Source organism: Tenrec ecaudatus, chromosome 3 (genome assembly GCF_050624435.1).
Source record: "Tenrec ecaudatus isolate mTenEca1 chromosome 3, mTenEca1.hap1, whole genome shotgun sequence".
Lineage (NCBI taxonomy): Eukaryota > Metazoa > Chordata > Mammalia > Afrosoricida > Tenrecidae > Tenrec > Tenrec ecaudatus.
The window spans coordinates 127784235-127809984 of NC_134532.1; the positions used below are offsets into that span (position 1 = coordinate 127784235).

The 25750-nt window shown below is 39.1% G+C and overlaps 1 protein-coding gene across 4 annotated transcripts in view; it reads right to left on the reverse strand.

The window, feature by feature from the left end:
• Window positions 1–25750, reverse strand: part of PDLIM5 (PDZ and LIM domain 5) — a 215229-nt gene that overhangs the window by 22277 nt on the left and 167202 nt on the right. For all 4 annotated transcript variants that reach the window (XM_075544009.1, XM_075544008.1, XM_075544007.1 and 1 more), the window contains one exon: window positions 11942–12116. In XM_075544009.1, the coding sequence (XP_075400124.1) occupies window positions 11942–12116 (175 nt within the window). The remainder of the gene's footprint in view (window positions 1–11941; window positions 12117–25750) is intronic.

Sequence of the window (25750 nt, forward strand, 5' to 3'; positions counted from 1 at the left end):
CTGAAATACATGAGATGGAATCTCCCCATCGTTGTGGCTAAGGAGTATTCTGGCTGTATGTTTTCTAAGATTTGTTTGTTCTTCTGGAAGTCCAGGGTATATTTAACATTTCTGTCAATACCATTAATTAAATGCATCAATTCTCTAACAGAAAATACCAGACTAAAAAGAACCCAGGTGGCTTAGCGGTTATGCATTGGGCTACAATCCCAAGGCCAGCAGTTTAAAACCACCAGCTGCTGAAAGGGAGAAAGACAGGACTTCTATTCCTGTAAAGAGTTAGTCTTAGAAACCCATCAAGACGGTTCTACCCTGTCCTAGAGTGACGGCAGTGCGTGAGACCAAACTAAATAAAGCAAACCCGTTGCTGTTGAGTTGATTCTGACATCAGTGACCCCAAGGCTTTAACTTTTAAGGAAGTCGACTGCCATCTCTTTCTCTTGTGGAGCATTGGGAGGATTTGAAGACCATCTTTTTGGTTAGTAGCCATACCCTGCACGACCAGGGCTCCTTAATAGGAAATCAACCCACTGCTCTCACACCGATTCCAACTCACTCCAGCTCTATAGAGGGTTCCGAAGTTGTAAATCACTTCAGGAGCAGATGGCTTCTTTTTCTTCTGGAGCAGCTGGTAGGTTTGGACCGCCACAACCTACCATTTAGCTGTGCAATGCTTACCCCGCAAGGTCTGTCCATGGGGTTCCGTTTACTAGGAAATCGCACTACACAATTCACAGATTGCTTTCCATTTAGGGTCATTTTCTCATGAAATACCTGGATCAGGTCTGTGTAATAGGAATAGTTTCATTTCTCCAAAGCAAAAGGTTCATTTATCCAACATTGCATAGTAAACTGCAAAATCAACGTTCTGTTTTGGTAGCCGTACAGCCAAATGTATAGTCTAACAAGAATATGGATCATGGCTAGGTATTGCCCAAGCTCAATGCCAGATTCTATTTTAATGGGCCCATCTGTGATAGTAACTTTTCTTTTGCCCATTTTATAATTTAAAAGCTGACCTTATATTTTGTGTATTATATTTTTAAGTTTCTGGAATAAAGTATACTATGGAGAAATATGTTACATTACGTTATATTGAGCAGATACTTGAAACATACTTCATCAGCACTTTTATCAAATCTGGATAATTAAAGTACCCTCAGACAGTAAAGCAACTGCTTCTGCACCTTTAAAAGAACTAAGTTTAAAGCACCTTGGTCCCAGCCATATGTCCTTCTTTAATCACACATGCTCAGCACAAATTTTAGCCTCATTTGACACTCCTCAGCTCAGCTGAAAGAGCATCTTTCTTTACAATATACTTAAAGTTATGTACAGATTAAACAACAAAATTAAGTACTCTCAGTGTCTGCAGAGACTAATTTAACAAATTCATTAACAAAGGATTAACACTGAAGAAGTTCTTCTTGTTCCAGGAAGGATTGGGTTTCCATTTGTCTGGACTGGATCAACAGGCTTGGATAACTGCAAAGTAGAATTAAGTAGTCAGCTATCTCTTGCAGTACTTCTGTGTCCTAGGAGCCCTCACAAAATACTTGTTGACTGACAAATGAAGGGAGGGGAGGGAGCTGAAGCATTTCATTGGCTGAGAGAAAAGAGCTATGGCATGGAGCTTTTTTGCCCTGTTTATCTTCGTGAGATTTACACCAAGAAGGAAAAAAAGAAGGAAAGGGAAGGAAGATTAGGGAAGAATGGCAATGAAGAGTTTAGAGAAAAAGAAAGTAGAAAAATGAAAGAAATGGCACATGTCAACAAGCACAGACTAGCACGGATTCAACTTCCATATGCTCCCTGCGTGCTTCCCCTCCGTATTAGTTCTCGCAATAACTATGACAGAAGTCAACTTGATTATACAGATGAGGAGCTATCAGAAAGGTTAGTCAACCTTTTGAAGATCATGTGGCTGGTCACCTGTAAGGCTGGGCTCCCCCCAAAGCCAACTCACTGCACATTAGAATTTCATTCTACCCAAAGTGACTGCAGTGAAATAAAGCAAGTCTTCCAAAGCGCCATGAAAAGCAACTAATGTGCTAAAAAACAAAAATTCATCTGTTCATCTATTTACCATAATTATACATACAGACAAAAATAATAAAAATGGATAAACCAGTGCTCTGTTTTAGTCAACTTTATGCAAGGGCCTGGCATGAGAAAAGAGTCCAAGAAAAACACAACAAAGGAATAGAGTGAACTGGAAAAGGTAACTCACTCTAATATAAGATGCCCACCTATAGGTAAAGATACATGCAGGAAAGAGTGAAAGGAGCTGAAAAACACAGTGACCATCTTTCAAGATTGACAAGTCTGGAAGGAAGAAATATTAACAGCCCTCCTCTTAAAGTTGGGAAACACCCTAATTCTGAAGCCCTTAATTCTGCATTTCTAGTAGATTATGCCCAACCTCTTCAATGTGGAACCGTAAAAAAAAAAAGTTACATATTCAGTGAGTATCTTCTTTGCTTTTAGTCCTTTAAAATGCTGAATTTAATAAGATTTGAGACCTACCATTTATATAGCTTGGTATTTGAAGGCATACATGATTTGCTCAATAATAAATGCACAGAGAATAAAAAAGCACAGTCAAATATGCTTAACCATAATAGCAAATAAAAAGGACAAGAGCCAAAGAAAGTGGTATTAACTGACACCTTTGAAAGAGCTAAGACAATTAGTCTTTTTTCTTTCCATATTAGGGTTACTGAAGCAGGCGGAATCAGCTCTGGTGGCAGTGGATGAATGCTCCCTTGCAAACTTTCTTGGTTCTTTTGCCAATCTCTCATGTCAACATAAACTACTCACACACTGCAAAGCTTCCTTTTACTCCAGCAGAGTGGTTGGTGGTTTTGAACTGCTGACCTTAGAATTAGCAGCCCGATGAGTAACCACTATGCCACCAGGGCTTTGCTTCATAAGCTACTATGCTTAGATAACATCGACTACAGCTGAATAGATGAATGTTATTTGCAGGGAATACTCCAATCATTCAAAAATTCCTAATCTAACTGCAGTTGAGTTCTTGGTAATGTTAAACGTCTGCTGGGAAGTTTATAACCCCCCTATCTTAGAAAGACATTTTATTTGTTTATTCATTCATTTATTTTCTCCTCAAACTTGAGTGCCTCCGTTTCCACCCTCACTGTCACTAACAACCTTGATTCTTTTTTCATTTAAATGTAAATGGATTAAATCTTGTAATAAAATGGCAAAGGTTTTAAGAAGGGATAGAAACTATGATGCAAGTACATACTTCCTGTAAGAAGCTCATTTTAGACTCAGCATGTCAGTTGAAAGTAAAAGCATGAAAAAAGATACACTCTGCACAAAGCCACTGAAAGAGCTGAGTGACTGCTACTCTAAGCTGCAGTTCCCAGTAGGAGATCGGGGTCCTCTTGCAAGCTCTTCTGGTTACTGCCAAAATTCAATTTCTTGTAGCTCTATTATGGAGCCCTGGTATGCAAATCCCACCACAGCTGTTCCACAGAAGAAATATGGGGCAGTCTGCTTCAGTGGATTACTATATTGGAAATATAACGATGTAGTCGACTCATAGTACCACTATGAGTTAAAATCAATACAACAGAAAAGAGTTTTGGGTTAAAGCAAGAAATAGGATTCTAAGAAACCCAAACCAAACTCACTGCTATTGAGTTAATATCAACTCATAGCAGCCCTATAGGACAAGGTAAAACTGGCCCTGTGGATTTCTGAGACTATTATTCTTTACGGGAACAGAAAGCCTCCTTTTTCTCACACGGAGCAACTGGTGGTTTTGAACTGCCAGCCTCTGGGTTAGCAGCCCCAAACCTATCAACTATACCACCAGGGCGATACATATAGTAAGAGAAGTGGGATATAATTTCAATGTGGCAGCAGTGTACACTTGGTAAAGTGGAGAGATGGCAAAAAAGAAGAAGGACCTCAATGAAGTGTATTGACACAGTGGCTGCATCAGTGGGCTCAGGCACAGGAACAACTGTGAGGACGGTGCAGGACTGGGCAGTGTTTTGTAATGTTGTGCATAGGGTCACTATTGCTTGGAGCCAACTTGATGGGACCTAACAAAAACAACAATACCAGTATCAATATAAATAGTTTCTTAAAGTTCATTGATCAACTTAACATATATTTATTAAATGTAAGGATATGTGCCAGGCATAGCCTTTGGTACAAGGGCTAATGTTGTAAACAAACAACACATGCCATGTTGTGGGGCAAAGCATTGGCACACAAATGATACATGAGTGCTTGCTTATTCCTGAATCAGATGGGAATCTGGACATGGGAATTCAAGGCCATTTCCTAAAAGAGGTTAAGAACTTTTATCCATGCAAGCTGTGTTACCTACTTCACTCTTTCTTTTTTTTTTTTTTTTTTAACAATTTATTGGGGCTGATACAATTCTTTTCACAGTTCATACATCAATTGTATAAAGCACATCTGTACAGTCTTTGCCCTAATCATTTTTTTCTCTTTTCTTCTTTTACATTTTATTAGGGACTCCAACAACTCTTACCACAATCCATACATATACATACATCAATTGTATAAAGCACATCCATACATTCCCTGCCCCAATCATTCTCAAGGCATTTGCTCTCCACTTAACACTCTTTCTTATTTATACACTCAGATGTTATAAAGATATGTACATGGCCACATTATCACATTAGCTTGAGTTTTCGGAAACATTTTTCCTGATTTACATATTATGGAATTTTTACATAAATACCTAACTTTGTATATGAAAAAGTTAAAATTCTTAGAACGAGATACTTAAAAAGAATTACTATCACTGAGTTGACTGTGACTCAAGGGACCCTGTAGGACAGAGTAGAATTGTCGCTGTGTGATACCAACACTAGTTCTTTATGGAAGTAGAAAGCTTCATCTTTCCCCCACAGAGCATCTGGTGGGTTTCAAACTGCTGAGCACTTGGATAGCAACCCAATACATAACCCACCATGCTATCAGTGCTCCTAAATATCACATTAAATCCAACTATCCAGACACTGTAACTTAAAGTTACAATAGTTTCTTAGTCTGTTTTCTAAAACACAGTTGTTTAATGTATTATTTACTATTATAACTCAGGGCATAAAACAAGGTCTTAGACATACAAGGACCCTCAATAAATATTTAATGAGTAAGTGAAATGTGTTTTAAAATAAAAAAGACCTATGCCTCCAGTCCTGACTCTAGCACATAAACAGCTTTGTGACTTTGGGAAAAACAATTAAAACCACAGTAAAATGGGCATAGCAAAAATATCCACTTCCTTATGATTTTTGAAGACTGAATAAAATAAAATTTTAAACTCCTTAGCATGATACCAAATAGAAAGTTGAATACAGAGCTGCTATCTTTAATATTAACAGTTCTATATTGAATGTATTTGAGCCAAGGAGCTCAAAATTTTATTGAGGAAATATCTTTGATGTTAACATAAATTTCATTGCTATTTTTATATATTGAAATCATTGATTTAGAATTCTATATTTCCATTCTCATATTTCTGTAATAGTATAAAGGTGCTCTGGTGGTGGGTTACGCTTCGGGTTGTGATCTCATGGTCTGCAGTTGGAAACCACCAGCAGCTCTGGAGGAGGAAGACTGGGCTTTCTACTCCTGTAAACTGTTAGTCTCGGCACCCATGGGCAGTTGGGTGGTAGGGTCACTATGAGTCAACATTGAGTCCATGGCAGTTAAGTTTTGAGTTTATAATGTTATAAACACTTGGCTGCAAGAAAAACAAGGCGGGAAGGAGGGGGAAAATGAGCAGCAGGTATTAAGGGCTCAATAGAAGGCAAATGTTTTGAGAATGATGATGACAACAAATGTACATATGTGTTTGACACAATGCATGTATGTATGGATTGTGGTAAGAATTGTATGAGCCCCAATAAAATGATTAAATAAAAATTAAAAAAAGAAAAATAAGGATAAAATTACAAGTTATAAGACATTGCTCCAATTCGAAATTTTGTTGTATACTACTTCTATGACTTCAGGCATGTATGTCACTTTCCCTGTCTCAATGTCCTCACTGAAATGGAGGTACCAACAACAAGTATCTCATAGGCTCATGATGAGAATTAAATAGGAAAGAAGGTTGAATTAATAGCATAACCTTTGGTATGTGCTAAGGAGACATTAAATATTGATTATCAAAAAAAGGCACTTTTGCCCAGAATATATTATCCTTAAACAAAAGCCCAGGAAACTAAAGGGTCGCTAAATTATAGAAACAATGTTTTCTAAACTGTAACATACTGAATTATTTAATATGGCTCATCTAGCTACAGCCATCAAATTACTTTCATTTTTCGGTGGGTAGAGATACTGATAGTATTATGATTCAGTTGTGAGTGATGGCTAACACGGTTAATTGTGATCTCCACTCTGCTGGGTATATAATCAGCCTTCTTAGAAGCAGGAGTTGAAGCCTCCCTGCCTGCATGAGAGAAGAGTCAGGCTAGAGTGTATCCTTTGGACCCCCAGATACCTACATAGTAAACATCTTCAAGGTCAGCAGCTGAAAACCATCAGCTGCTCCATGGGAGAAAGAAGAGGCTTTCTATTCCTATAAAGATTTACAGACTCAGAAACCTACAAGGGCAGTTCTACTTTGTTCTGTAGGGTTGCTTTGAATCAGAATCAACTTGATGGCAGTTCAGTTAGGGTTTAGTTAATATTACTATGAGGCCATAATCCCCTACTGGAACTTATAGAAAAATTTAAAAATTGGTATCTCTAATAATGAATAATTTGTTGAGAGTAGAAAGTTTTCTCATAATATTTAAAATATAAATTTAAAACAAGTGTATCTTGGGTACAATGATCCAACAATTCCACCTACAGTGATTTTTACAGAGGAAATATTTGTATGAGTAACCTACAACTCATTGTTTATAATACTTGAACGTTAGAAGCCACTTTAATTCCCAGGAATCAAATATAACTAAATAACTTAAAGAACATTCCTATGTTACACTGTGTAGGCACCAAAAAAAAAAAAACCCACGAAAAACTGGATCCATCTTTTCTAATAGAAAGATAGCCTTGCTATACTGTCAGGTTACAAAACATTGCATTATGATTCAATTTCTTGAAAAGTCCTTAGATCTGTTTTTTTTTTAAGTAGGTGGTAACATAAGAAGGTATCATAGAAGGTAGGGTAACATAAACTTTGGTTTTTGCTTTTGATTTTTTTATATATTTATGTGTTTGCTTGTTTATTTTTTATATATTTTTTCTTTTTATTATTAGTTTTATTAGGGGCTCATACAACTCTTATCACAATCCATACATACATCAATTGTGTAAAGCACATTTGTACATTCATTGCCCTCATCATTCTCAAAACATTTGCTCTCCACTTAATCCCCTGGCATCAGGTCCTCATTTTCCCTCTCCCTCCCCATTCCCCCCTTCCTCATGAACCCTTGATAATTTATAAATTATTATTTTGTCATATCTTGCCCTGTCCGATGTCTCCCTTCACCCCCTTTTCTGTTGTCCGTCCCCCAGGGAGGTCACATGTAGATCCTTGTAATCGGTTCTCCCTTTCCAACCCACCCTCCCTCTACATTCCCAGTATCACCACTCACACCACTGGTCCTGAATGGATCACCCACCCTGGACTCCCTGTGTTTCCGGTTCCTGTACCAGTGTACATCCTCTGGTCTAGCCAGACTTGCAAGGTAGAATTGGGATCATGATGGTGGGGGGAGGAAGCATTTAGGAACTAGAAGAAAGTTGTATTTTTCATCATTGCTACATTACACCCTGTCTGGCTTGTCTCCCACTGGCACCCCTCTAAAAGGGGAACTCCAGTGGCCTACAAATGGGCTTTGGGTCTCTACTCTGTGCTCCCCCCCCACCCCCCCCATTCACTATGATAGGATTTTTTGTTCTCATGATGCCTGATACCTGATCCCTTCAACACCTCATGATCGCACAGGCTGGTATGCTTCTTCCATGTGGGTTTTGTTGCTTCTGAGCTAGATGGCCGCTTGTTTAGCTTCAAGCCTTTAAGATCTCAGGTGCTATATCTTTTGATAGCCAGGCACCATCAGCTTTCTTCACCACATTTGCTTATGCACACATTTGTCTTCAGCGATCATACCATGGAGGTGTGCACCCAATGATATGATTTTTTGTTCTTTGATGCCTGAAACCTGATCCCTTTGGCACCTCGGGGTCACACAGGCTGGTGTGCTTCTTCCATGTGGGCTTTGTTGCGTCTTAACTAGATGGCCGCTTGTTTATTTTCAAGCCTTTAAGACCTCAGAAGCTGTATCTCTTGATAGCGGGGCACCATCAGCTTTCTTCACCACATATGCTTATTCACCCACTTTGTCTTCTGCGGTTGTGTCGGGAAGGTGAGCATCATAGAGTGCCAATTTAATAGAAGAAAGTATTCATGCATTGAGGGAGTACTTGAGTGGAGACCCAATGTCCTTCTGCTACCTTAATACTAAATCTATAAATATAGGCACATAGATATATTTCCCCAACCTCATATATAAATATATTTGCATATATTCATGTCTTTATCTAGACCTCTATAAATGCCCTTTGCCTCCCAGCTCTTTCCTCTATTTCCCTTGACTTTCCTCCTGTTCCACTATAATACTCAGTCGCCACCAGGGTTTCAGCAATTCCTTTTTGTTATATTACCCTTGATCATGCCCTACAACCAGGTCTCCCACACCCTCCTCACGACCAATTTTGATTCCATGTTGTTCCCTTGTCCCTGGGTTTGTTAACACCACTACCTTTCCCCCACCTCCCCCTCTCCCATGTCCCCCCGGAACTATTGGTCCCATTGTTTTTTATAAATATACGAAATGTTACAAGCATAGTGTACCTTGTTAAAAAGCTATTCTATTTTTAATCGAGTATGTACTGTGTTATTGATGTATTTAATGAATAATAGGTTTAGGAGCCTTTCAGTATGGCAGCCTTCAGTATGGATTACAACTTAAGGTAAAGAGAATCAAAACTCTCACAATTGGACCAAAAGGTAACATCATGGTAAAAAAGGGAAAAGACTAAAGTTGCCAGGGATTTCGTCTTGTTTGGATTAATAGTCAATGTTTATGGAAGCAGCAATCAAGAGATCAAATGATGCATTGCCATAGGTAAACCTGCTGGTCAAGACCTCCTTAAAAGTATGAAAAATAAGGATGTTACTTTGAGAACTAAGGTACGCCTGACCCAAGTCATGGTACTCTCCATTGCATCATATGCACGTGAAAGTTGGGCACTGATAAGCAAGACCTAATAAAAATCAATGCATTATGCATTATAATTATGGTGCTGGTGAAGCATAGCGAACACCCCGTGGGCTGCAAAAAGAACAAATAAATCTATTTTCGAAGAAGTACAGCCAGGATGTTCCTTAGAAGCCAGATGTTAGGGCACATGTTCCTTTAAATATTCTGAGTTTGAGTTTTGGGAACCAAAAGAAACCTAAAGGAGCAAGATCTAGGATAGAGGGTGGGTGGGGTAAGGTTTCCCAATGAAATCCTCAAGACAGCTCTCATGACCACGAGGACAATGAACACGTGCCTTATCATAATGGGAAAATAATTCCTTGGTCCAACTTTCCTGGCTTGTTCTCCACCAATGCAGTTTTCAATTTTCTTAGAACTTCTTCTTAGTAAGTGTCCATGAACATGCTATGTTACTCTGATGTCAGGCTCTTAAGATAGCTTCTTGATGTATCTAAGTTATCACACTCAGAAACACTATGCTACACAAAACATATACAATGAAGGATGGAAAATGCAATTTGTCAACTCAGTCAACTTAAAAGTGGCCACTATTTCAGTTATTTTCATAACAACAGGACAAATAAAATGCAGGAGAGCTTGGGAAGCACTTTAAAGGCTCCATTGCAGCCTATATGCAATGGCTGACAAACAGGCAATAGGACTTTTTGGTGGAATTCCTGCAGTCAACATTTACATCTATGCAAATGTTCCTTGGCTTCACTTACCCATGGTCAAATGTAGTTCAAAGACATTAAATACAAATTCCAGAAATAAACTATTCCAATTCGTAAATCTGCATGGCATTTTGAGCAGCACGATGAGACTTTGTGTCATCCTGCACTGAGTTGCCTGGGCCGTGGATCATCCTTTCCCCAGGGCTCTATGCTGTGTATGCTATGCTGCCCGCCTTTCAGCTGTGAGAGAGACAGCCACATAGCACAGTGCAGGTGCTCCAGTGATTGTTATTGTCGTTAGTAATTATTTTGTTGTAGTGTTACTTCTTATTATTCTCTTATTGTGCCCATTTTATAAATCAGTTTATCAGAGATATATATACACACATATTAAAAAAAACAGGGTCGATAGGGTTTGGAACTATCTCATTTTCAGGCATCCTATGGAGCTCTTAGAAGGTGTACCCCATGGACAAGGAGGGGACTAGGTCTCCTAATAATTTTTTAAAACCACTCATAGTGAGAAACATGGGCCCTTCGAAGGCGTAGTAGTGACCCATTGGACTGCAATCAGCAAAGTTGGCAATTCGAAATCACCAGCCATTCTGTGGGAAAAACACAGGACTTTTTACTCCTGTATACAATTACAGTCCAGGAAGAAACAGGAGACTTGGTGAGTTAATTAAAGTCCTATTGTGCCAACCTGGCCGATAAACACATGTGGGGTTAATTGAAGGGCAGAGGGATAAATGGCTCTGTGAGTTTTGACTTTCGAGTTCTCGGGTTTCTTGCTTTGTGATGGTCCAACTAGGGTGCAGCTGCCTTAGCCAGTTCCCTGCTTCAGCTGGCAAGGCTCACTTCCTGCAAGACATCCCTGAGAAGCCACACGGACCTACCCCAATGCAGCCCTGTGTTCTGGAGCAGCCGTGTGAAACCCCTGCCAGCGCTGTGATGCTTACACATTCACTGACACGGCTTTTGTGAGATGGAAGAGGACTTTGTGGATTGGTGGACTGGTGTTAGACATATGGGTTAATGTTGGACTTGTGGGCTTGGGCAGCACTGGGTTGGGATGTTTTCTTGATGCGCACTTAACCTTTATATAAAACTCTCTCTTATAGATGAGTTTCTATGGAATTGTTTCTTTAAAGTACCCAGACTAACACATCTGGTGACAGAGTAATTAAGTGTTTGGTTGCTTGCTAACTGAGAGGTCATTGGCTTGAACCAGGAGCTCCACGGGAGGAAGATTTATAGTCTCACAAACTTGAAGGCAGTTCTACTCTGTCCTGTATGGCTGCTGTAAGTTGGAAATCAACTGGATGGCAACAGGTTTTTGACTAAGAAAAACTCAAGAGATTTAAGTAAGTGCCAGAATAAGTATGCTCAACTTCAGGTCTGAGCTTTTTATTTTTCCCTCTGGAACTTGAGACACAATAAAAGAGATTGGAGCAAAGATATTTTACTGAAGCAGGCTATGACCTTTTCTAATACTCAAAGCCTTTATGAAAGGACTCAAAGACAGCAGTATCTTCCCAGGTGCCATCAGGTCAATTCCAACTCACGGCAACCTACTGAGTGTAAGGGTTTGAACTGCGCACCACAGGGTTTTTAATGGTTGATTTTTCAGAAGTAGATAATCAGGCCTTTCTCCATTCTTTTCGTTAGTAGTTGATTTTATTAACCACTGATGACATCCAGGACCCAAACGTATTTGAAAATCCAATCTTTTTTTTCTAGGGCTAAAGTTACTAGTTATTTTTCCATCTAAGTTAAAGTGCTCACTTTTATACTTTATAAAATAACAAAGTTATTTTATGTTCATATTTACACAAGTTAATAATAAGGATTAAACAGAAAGATGGCAAGAATATTTTCATTGATAATATTTCAAATCTCCCAGGATAAAGGAGAGATCAACATTGGTATGGTGCATATTCAGAAACTTCCTATACACAATATACCCACCTGATGACTTGGTTACAGTGGGCACACATTGGAGTTCGTTTCCCTGCTGGAATGTGCTCAGCTCTCTGCACCAAAGTATCCTGGTCACTTGGCTGGGGTTGCCCCACAGTTGAGTTGGCTGGTGCTATTGCCCCTGAGGAAGCCACACTGTTTGAGATTCTTCCAGAGGAAGGTGCTGAGGGTTGAAAGACAGAAGGAAACACTCACTGTCCAGTCAGGCATCATCTGCACACATGTTATGCTTGAGCCCATTTTTGCAACAACTGTGTCAATCCAGTAAAACGAGTCACATAAAAATGCTTTCCAAATCATTAACTCACTTGCTCCTATTTATGGGCAACCTATGAGGCTTTCTACTCCTGTTAAAAGTTATAGTCTGGAAACCCACAGGGGCATTGTCCTGGTCCTCCGTGGGCACTGTGTGTTGGCATGCCAGTGTGTTCAGTTTTGGGTTTGTGGTGTGGCACACACTGGGATGAACAGAGAAGAATCTAGGATTTTCATACAGTGAGAAGGATCCTGACAGCTGTATACTAAAGGTATAGTAAGAAAAGCAGAATGTTAACCTCGGCTTCCAAGAGGAGGTAGGTTAGGTTACGATGAATATTGAAGTCCTGTCGGTTAGACATCTTTGCTAAATCTTAATTTCAGTTATAACTTCAAATATATCATTCAAACACATCACCTCCCACCCCCAAACTCAATTCCATGGAGGCAATTCTAATTCAATAGCCAGCCTACAGGACAGGGCAGAACAGCCCCTGTAGGTTTTTGAGTCTGTAACTCTTATTGAGAGGAAAAAAGTCTCATCTTTATCTTTCTTCTTGTATTCTTAACTCTGTGCAACAAGTCATGCAGTCATGGAAAGGAGCTACCAATCTAACAATGATTTCCGATCCTTCCTGTCCTTATCCACTTTGGTAATAACAGGTCCTGCTGGTTTTATGTCACAAGTACTCCTTGAATTTGTCTATCCCTCCAGTCCTACTTGAAAGTCCCAGTTTAGGTTTTCATCTTCTCACACCTCAACTAGCCACCCAAATGTCTTGGCCCCTAACTGTCATCCTTCCCACAGTCAGTCACGTTCTAACTCAATTATAACTCTGTTTCGAGCACTTTAAGGACCTGGCCTCCCTTTTCTTGGACACTGCACAGAGTCCATGTTTCTAAGCACTGCACATAAGTCCCTCCAAGGTCCCTTCTTTCACTTTCTCTGGCATCATACCGAACAGTATCACCTGTCTCGGTGAATGAGTCTATGCATCAACTGCCTCTGCTGCCAGTGATGCCATCTTCTCCTCCTCCTTCCTGCTATTCTGCTAATCCTTTTTCAGACTCATCCCAGAAGTTACTCCCTTCAAAAATCATCATTAAACTACTCTCCTCATTGTCCCCTCGACCTACTCCAGATGAAATGCTTCTCTTCTCTGTTACCACGATTTTCTGTGAATGTTTTTATTAGTTCCTACCATGTATTTCCATATCTTTTCTTCTCTATTTAGACTGTTAGCTCCCTGAAGACAGGAACGATGACTCAGTCTGCAGTCTAGCAATGAATATAGTGTCTAAAGTGAATTAATAAGTGAACCAGTGTCAATCAGTAAATGTCTGACTGAAAACTGTGTGAATTATTCAGACCCAAAAGGGATGGCTCCTTACAAACAGGAAATTAAAATCTAATGGAAAAGGAAAGGCACACATTTATAAAGGTTAAAAAAGGAACAGCTTAAAAAACATACAAATAACACAAATTAACAGTATATATGAAAATAAGTGTGTTGACAATATCCCTATTCAAAGTGCAGTTAGTAATGGGCAAAATTAAGTAGGATGATTGACCATAAAATTCTCCTCCACCAGAATGCCTGTTTGAAATGGTGTGCAACTACTGATATATTTAACCATGTATAAATACTTATACATGTATAAACACTTAGAATGTCACCTAAAGTGCTCTGACTAGCACTCCATCTGAGAAGTGGCACTTGATGGGCTGGTAAGAAATTTGTTCTTTTTTCCCATCTCTTAGACATGTGCTTCCTCTTACTGGGCTGCTAACTGCACGGTCAGCTGTTTGAAACTACCAGTTTCTTCAAGGGAAAAAAGATGAAGTTTCTGCTCCAGTACAGATTTTTAGCCTCAGAAACCCACAGAAGGCAGCTCTACTTTGTCCTATGGCTGTGAGTCAGAACTGACTTGATGGCTGTGAGTTTTTTGAGTTTTGCCAGCTATGCATTTCCAAGCCAAATCCTCCTATTGTCTATAAATTCAAGACACCTAAATTGGAATTAAACTCATGACATCTAAAATGGAATTCCTCTCAAGTATCTATTACCAATCTTATGAAAAGCTCCTAGGTGTCTGAAAACTCCACTTAACCCAAGCACAATGCTTGACCTCCATGTCCCTAATGGTCAGTTTCTAGAATCTAGTCATGGTTTCATAGTGTTTCTCACATCTGTCCCTTCAGTTCTGGTCTTAAATGCCTCAAGTGTGGCAGTTAAAATAACCACTCAGCTACCAGTCTTAACTGGTTATATTATTTCCCCCAAACACTATACTGATCTTATTTCCCTACTTAGGAGCCATTTATAGCTCTTGCTATAAACTATAAGCCATCCTGAAAATCTACTCCCTGAGCTCACTTAGACTGTACTTCTTGAGTAATTACCCGCTTAATTACTATTTGAAGCGATTAATGTCTATTTGAAGGCATGATTAATTCCTATTTGAGGGCATTATCCTCAAATTCCTCCAATATCCCAATGATAGTTACATTTAGCATCTTCTTTTTATTATTTTATGAGGCATCTGAGGCAAAGGAAGGTTAAGCTCAGTCAGTCAAGCTCACAAGTCTGTGCCTTAAACACTATGGCCTTACCCGGCTCCTCACTGTCTCTTTAACATGCCACAGTAATGCCTACCTCTATGACCTCCAACCAATTACATGGTTCCCCCTCCAGTGTTCTTCGTCGCTGTCCCACTTCTCCAGGCTCACAAGCGTTCCACATGTCTCCAAAGTTTCTCCTGACCACCCCAGCCTGAAGTTCTCTTGCTCCTTTTAACATTTTCAACCCTCTCATTTGTATACCATATATACTTGTGTATAAGCTGACTTTTTCAGCATTTTTTATGCAGCTCTGCGGTAAAATTAGGTGCCTCACCTGATATTTGGGTTGGCTTATACTAGAGTATACACAGTAGTTTGCTTGCTATTTAACAATGTCTTGCAGCCCCTTTTCTTCTTTAAGTCAAGTATCAATGTTAATACATGGGGACAAACTCCTTTGCACACTTCTTCATATCCAGTACCAAAACACTTTGCAAATAGAATGTGAAAAATTAAGACACAATTTGTCTTTTTGACGAAGGCTGTGTTAACTGCCCCTCCTCCCCCAGAAGAATTTACTTTAGAGGACAGCACTGAAGCTACAGCTCAGAGAGAGGGATATAGTGTCTGGGGTCTTAAAGGCTTGAAGATAAACAAGGGGCCATCTAGCTGAGAAACAACAAAGCCCACATGGAACAAGCATATAAGCCTGTGTGATCACGAAGTGTAAATGGAATCAGTTATCAGGCATCAAAGAACACAAAATCATATCATTGTGAATTAGGGGGAGTGCGGAGTGCGGACCCAAATCCCATCTGTAGGCAACTGAGCATCCCCTTACAGAAGGGTTGCAGGGAGGAGATGAGCCAGTTAAGGTGCATTGTAGCAAAGATGAAATATACAACTTTCCTCTACTTCTTAAATGCTTCCTTGCCCCCAGTATCATGATCCCAATTCTACCTTAAAAATTTGGCTAGACCAGAGGATGTACACTGGTAGATAGGAACTGGACACAGGGAATCCAGGACAGATGAACCCCTCAGGGAGAGGGGATACCAGGAAGGTGGAGGGGAGGTGGGGTGGAAAGAGGGAACTGATTACAAGAATCTACATATAGCCTCCTCCCTGGGGGATGGACAACAGAAAAGTGGGTGAAGGGAGTGGGTAAGATAAGACAAAATAATGATAATTTATAAATTATCAAGGGTTCATGAAGGAGGGGTGAGCAGGGAGGGAGGGGGAAAATGAGGAGCTGATACCCAAGGCTCAAGCAGAAAGCAAGTGTTTTGAGAATGATGATGGCAACACATGTACAAATGTGCTTGACACAATGGATGGCTGTATGGATTGTCATAAGAGTTGTACGAGCCCCCAATGAATGAATAAAAAAAAGAAAGAGGCTGTGTTGGAGTTTTCTGTCACTGAGTTGGCCCTTGACCCATTGTGACCCCATGCGCAAAAGAAGACAACGTTGGTGTGGTTATGTGCCATCCTTGCGACTGCTTGTAGACCGGACTTTCGTGATCCATAGAATGCCACTGGCTTTATTTATCATCAGATAGCTAGGCCTTTCTCCTTAGTCCATCTTAGCTGGGAAGTTCTGCTGGCCTGTCTGGCATCCTAACACCATCCAAATTGCTACTGACAGATAGGTGGTGGCAGTGATCCACATGTGACCTCCTCCCAGGGAGATGGACGGCAGAGAAGGGGAGGAAGGGAGACTCCGGATAGGGAAAGATATGGCAAAATAACAATCTGTGGATTATCAAGGGCTCATGAGGGAGAGGGGAGCAGGGAGGGAGGGGGAAAAAAAAGAGGACCTGATGCGGAGGGCTTAAGTGGAGAGCAAATGCTTTGAGAGTGATTAGGGCAAAGAATGTACGGATGTGCTTTATACAATTGATGTATGTATATGTGTGGATTATGATAAGAGTTGTATGAGCCCCTAATAAAATGTAAAAAAAGAAAAGAAAAAAATGATTAGGGCAAAGAATGTACAGATGTGCTTTATACAATTGATGTATGTATATGTATGGATTGTGATAAGAGTTGTATGAGCCCCTAATAAAATGTTTAAAAAAAAAACTATGAACAACAAAAAAGTGAAGCATTCTAACATCAAACCACAAGTAACCTCTAAGAGAACTATAGAACAGACAGATATTTTACTTGGTAGATTTGATTCAGGATTTCAAATAATGGTGGAACTATCAATTCAAAGATCTGGAAATCAGAACTCAAAGAGAGGCAAAACTTTTCTTTATTTTACCCCACAATCTGAGGATCAGCCCCTAAGAACTGAGTCACTGGGGCCTTTTTTACAATCAAAGACTGTCGTGATTCTCTACCAGTCATTGTAAAATAGGACAGAGACCATCTGGTCCATGCTGGAAGGAGAAGTGTATAGGGAATTAAGTTATTTAACATGAGATCTCATTCTTAAACATGAAGACATGTGACTCTTAAATGCACATGGAAAATATAATGGCTTGAACACAAATTATACAAGCCCTGTTAATTTCAAAGTATGGAACATTTCCAAGGCACAGTTATTTTCTGTATGAGTGAACTGATGTTTCAGCAGTCAATTGCCAACCCCCAGCCCCTGCTAACTTGGCTTCTGAGTGAGGCTGAGTTGTAGAAGGTGAATTCCTGGGAAAAAGAAAAGTGACACAGAATAAGCCATGCTTACGTCATTATTCTGTAGAGGTTTGTAATACCATACAGAGAAAAATGGTTATTCATACAGAGCACAGTGACTAAATTGTAACAAATATATTGAAACTATCACTAAAATCATCCATAGATAAAACAGTCTATCTTTAAAAGACATTTGTCATAAAGTATGTTTTTGAGCTTTAGTAAGACCATACATCGAGTGTTGCACTAGTTCCATTTCATAATCTATACAAAATCATACCTAAAAACTAAATGTAAAGGGACATATTTAAACTGGATAATGAGTAAGCCAATAAACATCACAATGAGAATATTGAGAAGTTATTTAGAGATTAACTCAAGTTCTCCTTTAACTCTATTATGACTCATGAGACACAGAGTACCCAGCTATCCATTTTCCTTTCCTGGTGCTTAGTGGGAATCTCTTATCCCACTTTCAGTGCATGTTGCCATCTAGTGGGGCCTGTATAACTGAGTGAATCTAAAGAAACTAGCGCCATCCAATTTATTCCAATACCAGAGATGCCACTGGCCACCATAAAACGCAACAAGAAATTCAAAGCTGCTAGCTGTCCTCTAAACTAACAGTGTTGTGAGAGCCTCCTTCTTTAACTATTCATTTAATGTATAAACTTTGAAGTAACGCATGGTTCTAAGTCGGTAATTATCAAGTTTATCCAAATAACCCTGGCACTAATGGGTTACCTAATTGCATTATTAGGGGGAAATAAATGTTGTAATAGTATGTACAGTGTAATTCTGTATGTGATATTTATTGTTAGGTGCCATTGAGCTGATTGCCACTAATATACATACAACCAAATGGGCCTGTGTCATCTTCTCAATTGGTGCTATGTTTGAGCGCGCTGCAGTCGCTGTGTCAATCCACCTTGTTGAGGGCCTTTTCTTGTAAGCTGTTCTTCTACTTTCCCAAGCTTAATGTCCTTTTCAAGGGACTTTATTTTTCTTATAATAAGTCTAAATTACGTAAGACAAAGTCACACCATCTTTGCTTTTAAGGATGACTCTGGCCTTTGTACTTCTTCCATGACAGATCTATATGTTCACTTAGTCCAGGATCCTTTCAATATTCTTCCCCCGCACCATAATTCAAATACATTGATTCTTCTCCAGGCTTCCTTAAGAGCTTTCATAGGAATATGAGGTATTTGGAAAAAACTATGGGTTAGGTCAGGTGCACCTTAGCTCTTAAAGTCACCCCTTGGCAGTTTAAAACTTTAAAAGGTCGTGTGTAGATGTGGCCAATGCAATACAATAAAAAACTAGATTTCTTGACTGCTGCTTCCAAGATCACTGATTGCAGATGCAAGAAAAATGAAATCCTTGATGACATCAATCTTTATAAGAGATTCTGGTGGTAAGTTAGTTTAAGCACTGGGCTTCTATCCAAAAGGATGGCAGTTCAACCCCACAAGCTGCTCTGGGTGTGAGAGATGAGGAAGTCTGCTTTCACGTAAGTTAATGGCCTCAGAAACCTATGGAGCATTCTACTCTGTCCTATAGGCCGCTAGGAGTCGGAATCAACTCGATGGTAGTGGGTTTTTGGTAATATATATTGTAAAATTTTATAAACTACTTAAAGAATTAAAAATTACCTAATTAAGCATTTCATTAAGTAACTAAAAACTAAGGGGAAAATATGGTCACATATTTGACTACTTTCTCATATATGTGAGAGATAAAACAAACAAAATTAAACACAAAATCAGCATATAATTACTATTAAACAAAATCAGCATATAAATATTCTGAGTTGGTATTTTAAAAAAAATCAAACAAAACTGTGACCTACTAGATCTGAAATTTAAATTACTACAAGGAAACTTAAACAAATATCTATGATTAAAATTAAAAACGAATAGTTTTTCAGTCGTTGCAGTATGCGTTGTTGTTAGGATACACAGTGACTCTAAATGCACCTCCACACAACTGTTCTTAATCTGGAGCCCCTTGCTGCAGCACTGTGCCACTCCACCTTGCTCAGGGCCCTCCACTTTTACACTTCCCTCCACTTTACTAAACAGAATGTCCTTCTCCAGGGACTATTCTCAACCACATAAGTGTATTACTAAGGATTTAGATAGTATTACATTATAATATTACAATATCGAATACAATAGTATAATCCAGTATGCAACATTCTAATTTCATATATAATACTATAATGCAACAGCATATATTTTATAGTTGTAAAAAGGTATCATAATTTATTTAAGGCATCAGAAATTATCTGTCTACCATGTGCTTTAAAAATAGTTGAGCTTACTGAAAGGAACTTGTTTATATACACAATGAAGGGTTTTCACTAAGAAAACACAGATTAAGACCAATAGAATTCCTGGTAGTATAATGTGTGAGTTCTCAGAAAACATATGTTTCCTAATTGTCTTAAGAAAAAGGGATGGTTATTTGATATTTCTGCTTTCTATCCCTCTTCACAAATGATTGTTAATTCTAAACCAACGCATTTTACAAAGTGAAGATTATAATGAACACATTAAGCACCTGGCCAGACTGGATTTAAATAGGCAACAAAGAACAGTGGACTCTTTGGTTCCCAAGTCAAATTACTCAACTACCAATAAAATCTTATTACTCATAGGTATGTGATGAAATATTACCAGATTGTGTCAAACTTTACTTGGAAACTAAGCATATGTAAATTGGAGCCTGGGAATAATATCTCAAAGGGAAAATTTAAGTTTAACAATAAATGCTGTTAGTGTGTTTGATGGTTTGCTAATCATTGTCTGTGCTGCTGGTTCTAAATAACTCAGTATTCCCTGGTTCTGTTGAATGGGTGCCTGTTGGTCCATGTACAGGTTCTGAATAAGCACAATAAAATGTTCTGGTATCCCCGTTTGTCTCAATGTTACTTATAGTTTGTTATGGTCCATCCACCCATTCAAGTGTCCTTGTATAGGAAATAAAACACAAGCCAACATATTTCTGATATTCTCTCTGCTTTTAGCCAACATCTAGCTATGTCAGCAATGATATCCTTTCTACGCCATGTCCTCTCTTAGTCCATATTTTTCTAATAATTTTGGAATAAAAATGCATTGATAATCTTTAGAGGATGCTAAGGGATTAATTTATTATTTAATAACCCATATATTTTAGTGAAATGAAAGCATCAGTTTTGGCAATTATCAACTCCTCGTTATCCTGTTTCATCTATATCCTACTCATTGCTATGACCCTTTAATACAGTTCATGTTGTGGTGACCCCCAACCATAAAATTATTTTCATTGCTACTTCATAATTGTAATTTTGCTACTGTTATAAATCAGGCGACCCCTGTGAAAGGGTTGTTCGACCCCCCCAAAGGGGTCGCAACCCACAGGATGAGAACCGCTGATGTAAATAAACCTTTTTGAACTAAATATTTACTACTTTAAACCTTTTGTGAACTAAGTATTTACTACTTTATACCAAATAAGGTCCTGGGTTTTAATGCTGTAGACAAGAGAGACATGGTTTCTGCCCCACAGAACTTACAGTTACATACCAGTTATTATTTCACTTAGTGAGATAAGTACTGCAAAGACAAAAAGATACTGAGCACATTTACCGATGCTAATTAATTCTTCAAGTATTTACTGATTTCGTGAGGCGGTAGGTACTGTGCTATGCCTGGGTACATGGAAATGTTCAAAATGCGCATGGTCTTTTCTGCCACAGAACTGGGAGTCTACTCTTTTTGAGAGGAAGGCAAGGTACCTGTAGCTTTTCCAAGTGGACACAGTCTATTGAATACATGAACTAGGAGAAACTTCTAAGCTAGAAGGACTGACAGAGGAGTCGGCAGTCTATTAATACCATGTGAGGCTGCAGCATGAAACGACTGAACTGCTAAGATAGAAGATGAGTGCCACACAGACTTCAGGGGCAGGGAGAGGGAGGAAAACAATCCTGGGAAGGTGCAGTATCTATCACGAACACCATGGGAAGAGTGAGAGTTTGGGATCCCAAACCACGTCTTTCTGACTCCAACATATGCCTCTATGTGTCCACTTGCTCACTATTTATTATGTGCCTACTGTGTGCCACACTCATGACCAGCGAATGCTTTAAGACTTAATAGAGTCTGCTAAGAACCCAAGTTCCTCCATGTTTGCCCCTGAGTCCACCCTAAAAAAGTTCTGCTCTGAGGCTGACCCTGCAAAAAGTTCGGCACAAATAGGAAAGAATGTGCCTTTGTCAGAAACCAGCGAACCAAGAGCAGTGACAGCCATGAAGGAATCAGCGAACCACAAACGGTGACAACTGAAAATGACTATCTGGAGCTTTTATGATGTCATCAATCAATTAGCCTGTATTTTCCACCCCAGAAGGGCCAGTTCATTCCTCATTGCTGCACAATATGAAAGGGCGCTAGTGTCTGAGCATGGGGATAATACATGTTATAGTTTCATCCCAGGCTGATGCACTGTTCTGCCTCAGCCCATCTGTACCCAGGTGAGAAATAAACTTTGCTGTTTGCAATCCACCTGGCATCATGACTGAATTGAGTCTCTTCTCTCGATCTGACAAATGGTCATACTCTTCTGAATACAGATCTCATTAAATGTGATTGGAATCTTAGAGTACTAACTTTTGTACCAGTTTAGAAGGTAGGGATAATGATAATTGAGATTCTATTTTAATGTCCTGAGCTTGGTAGGGCAAATTTATAAATACTGTATGAAAACATTATTTTCTATTTGTCCCAGTATCCCTTAACAGCTTAAATGATCAGTTTGAAATAGTCATGTAGTTTATAAGGGATTAGCTTAATTTGCTACAGAGATAATATTTCCTTTTCTTAAAAATGGCTGCCTATACTTTTCAACCATGATTATCAGTGGCAGCAACATTCGTGTGTACAAGATGTACAAATATAAGGTGGGGTTTGTCATGTTTCAAGAACCATTTCTCTTTAAGCAAACTGAAAAACCCCAAAGCCCCAAAACAGGGAACCATAATTGTAAGCGTAACACTTCTGCTAAGGACACATGGGCTTGAAGTACTGCTACAATGTTGGGTCTACCCATCTGATTGCACAAACTCCGATTTTAGAAATACGTCACCTACTGCTTCTGCCTTAAAATAAAGCAACTACAGAAAGTATGGGAAGATGACCAGTGATACTGCTTTGTTTCCTGAAAGATAATCATATAGTCTTCCATTCTCATGTAGTCAGAATGAAGGCTGAGATTGAAAATACCAATGGATATGGGTGTTCCTCTAAAAAAGAAAAAAGACAAATGTTCATCATTCCAACCAGACAGAAGTCATAATGTGAGACACTGTGGTGTGTTAGATCACACAACTGGCTCAAATGCAAAGAGGTGCTCCCCTTAAAAACATGGAGGCGCATGTAGTCATCGTATAAATAACTAGGCTACATCAAAGGGGCATTCTGGCCCTCTGGGGGAGAGAAATATTGTAATTCGACATCTCAGAGAATATGTCCTCAAAGGTATGGTAGAAATTTTACACATACTAAATTGGGTAGCAGTGATAGCAACATGCTTGAGTATTCCTGTGCACAGCAAGTGCTTCCTTCTGACCTCCCCAACCACCTCAAACAGATGGTGACAGGGAAGAACAGGATCTGTGCATTTTGTCTGTCAGGCTTCTTATGCTGAAAGTCCAAACAACCATGTACTTCTTCATAAATCCATGCATGAAATCATATCCAGCAGAAATGGAAAGGGCTTAAAGTTAAGCCAAGATCTAGGATCAGAGGAAAGAACATTCTGGAGAAGTCTGTGCAAGTTTTATTAAATAGAATCAAAGATGTTTTAATCAGTGATTAAAAGCAAAAGTGGGCAGATTAAACTATTATCATTGCTCTTAGTGAAGAGTGCTGGTATGCATGCCGTAACGAACTGCAACAGGTGTACCCAAGGCTAAGTATCAAATATTTCCACAACTCTAGGAGGTTAGTTTCTTCCATTAGCAGCCAGCCTTTCAACCTTGAGAACCACGATTAAACTGGATAGAGAGTGTTTTGAGTAAAATGTGGGACTTGGATTGGGCTCAATTCTTTCCCTTTTATTTTGTTATACCATACTTTAACAAAATTTGTATACACAGACTTGTCTTTTTCCCCCTACTAACCCATCTTACTTGGAAAATTTCCATATGGTCTGAGTTGCAAGTTAAAGAAATTCACTCTATCTTACAGATAAGATGATAGCTTTAAAATAAGTCAATTAAAATCAATAAACAATTAAACCCACAACATACATAAGATTTTCTAAACAAGCTCAGCATGATTATTCCAATTTTTAATTTCATCATAGGACAAACATCTCATATGTTAATTGTGAGGCCAATGTAGTCATGTCAAAAATAAATGAATTAAAAGGGAATAAATACAGACTCCCCGAACTCACTGCCATAGAAGGAAACGAGAGAGAAAAGAACACACAAAATACTTATTAAAACAAACAAAACTGTTACTGTGAGCTTGCTCCTGGTTTTAAGCCTCTGCTCTCTCAATTCTTGTCCTGCTGGCAAGAAAGACTTTAGATGAGCGATGTGTACAGACCAGAGTCAGAGAAAAAGTCTGAATGGAACTAGTGAGTTTACCGAGAAGGTACTTTAGCATGGAACACCCAAAGGGCCGCCAGCTAATCTGAAGGCAGCCTAGAATGAAGAGGGAGTTTCATCCTGCTAATGGCTGGCTTTCTGTGGCTGACCTCCCCTTCAAGTATCTGCAGCCCAGAATTCATGCTGTGTCCTTGCTCCTAGTCTCCCCTTCCCCAAAGATCAATTCAAGACACTGTGGGGTTAGTGAACATCCTCGCCACCCTGTCACTATCTACAGCAGGGGTCCTCAAACTATGGCCCGTGGGCCACATGCAGCCCACCAAGGACTGCCTGCCAGGTGTTTTGGCCCCGTTTTGTTTCTTACTTCAAAATAAGATATGTGCAGTGTGCATAAGAATTTGTTCATAGTTTTTTTTACACTACAGTCCAGACCTCCAACAGGTCTGGGGGACAGTGAACTGGCCCCCTGTTTAAAAAGTGTGAGGGACCCTGATCTACAGCTTCTGCATTGATAAGGAAGTATGTTTTATCTGCCCTTCACCTTCCTATGCAATGAGGAGGCATGGGTGAAGTGTGCCTCAACCTCCCGTTTATGCCAGAATTCTTTTCACTGTCACCCTCCCCCATCTGTCTGGCTAACAAAACTGAGGCTCAATTAATGAACTCAGGAATCCTAACAAGGATCATTATATAAACTAGTACAGACTGCACGTTAAGAATTTACTTGAATTTGTAAGGAGCTCTAGTGATACTATGACATAAGCCTGGGGCTGTTACCACAAGGTTGGTAGTTCAAAACCCCACCAGTTGGTTTTCAGCAGAAAAATAAAGCAACTTTAAAATTTAATCTCCAAAATAATAATTTATAAATTATCATGGGTTCACGAGGGAGTGGGTAGCGGGGAAGGAGAGGGAAAAATGAGGAGCTGATTCCAGGGGGTTACGTGGAGAGCAAATGTTTTGAGAATGATGAAGGTAACTAATGTACAAATGTGTTTTATATAATTAATGAATGTATAGATTGTGATAAGAGTTGTATGAGCACCCAATAAAATGATTTAAAAAAAGATTTAATCTCAGAAATCCTATAGGGTCATGAGTCAGAATTAATTCAAAGGCAGTGTGTTTGGTTTGGTTCTGGATGAGAAATATATAAAAAATATTGTACATGCATATTTCATAGGGTCTGATTACATAGGTTTTACTGTAGCTAGATATCTGACATAGCGTACTTCCAAAGTCACATGACATCCATCTGGGTTTGGTTTTCGCTATGTTCCCAACAATTTCATTTATTTAAGTGAGAAGGCATTCTAATCTCAGAAAGAATAGAGAAATGTACTTTAATCTTAAGTTGCCCACATAAATAGGATTCTTATAATGCTGGCATGAAGCTGTGACAAATAGGAAAAGAAAAGTTGGGGAGATTTGCACATGTCAAACATTACCAAAAATATCTCTAATAGTGAACAGGAATTATTAGAAATGTAAAAACTAGACTACTCCTTATATTTCTATTATTACTACTAATTCTTTAAGATATCTTCTCTCATTAAAAATCAAGTGAAACTTTAAAAATCATTATCCTAAGTTATACTTGCAATCTGCATTTTATAGAAGCAGCGAACATCGCCCAGTTACACTAACCTAAACACACAGTCTAATTAGCACAATGACTTAATGTTCTGGCACACCGGCAGTCCTCGCTCTTCTACTTTCTAGCTGTGTGACTTGG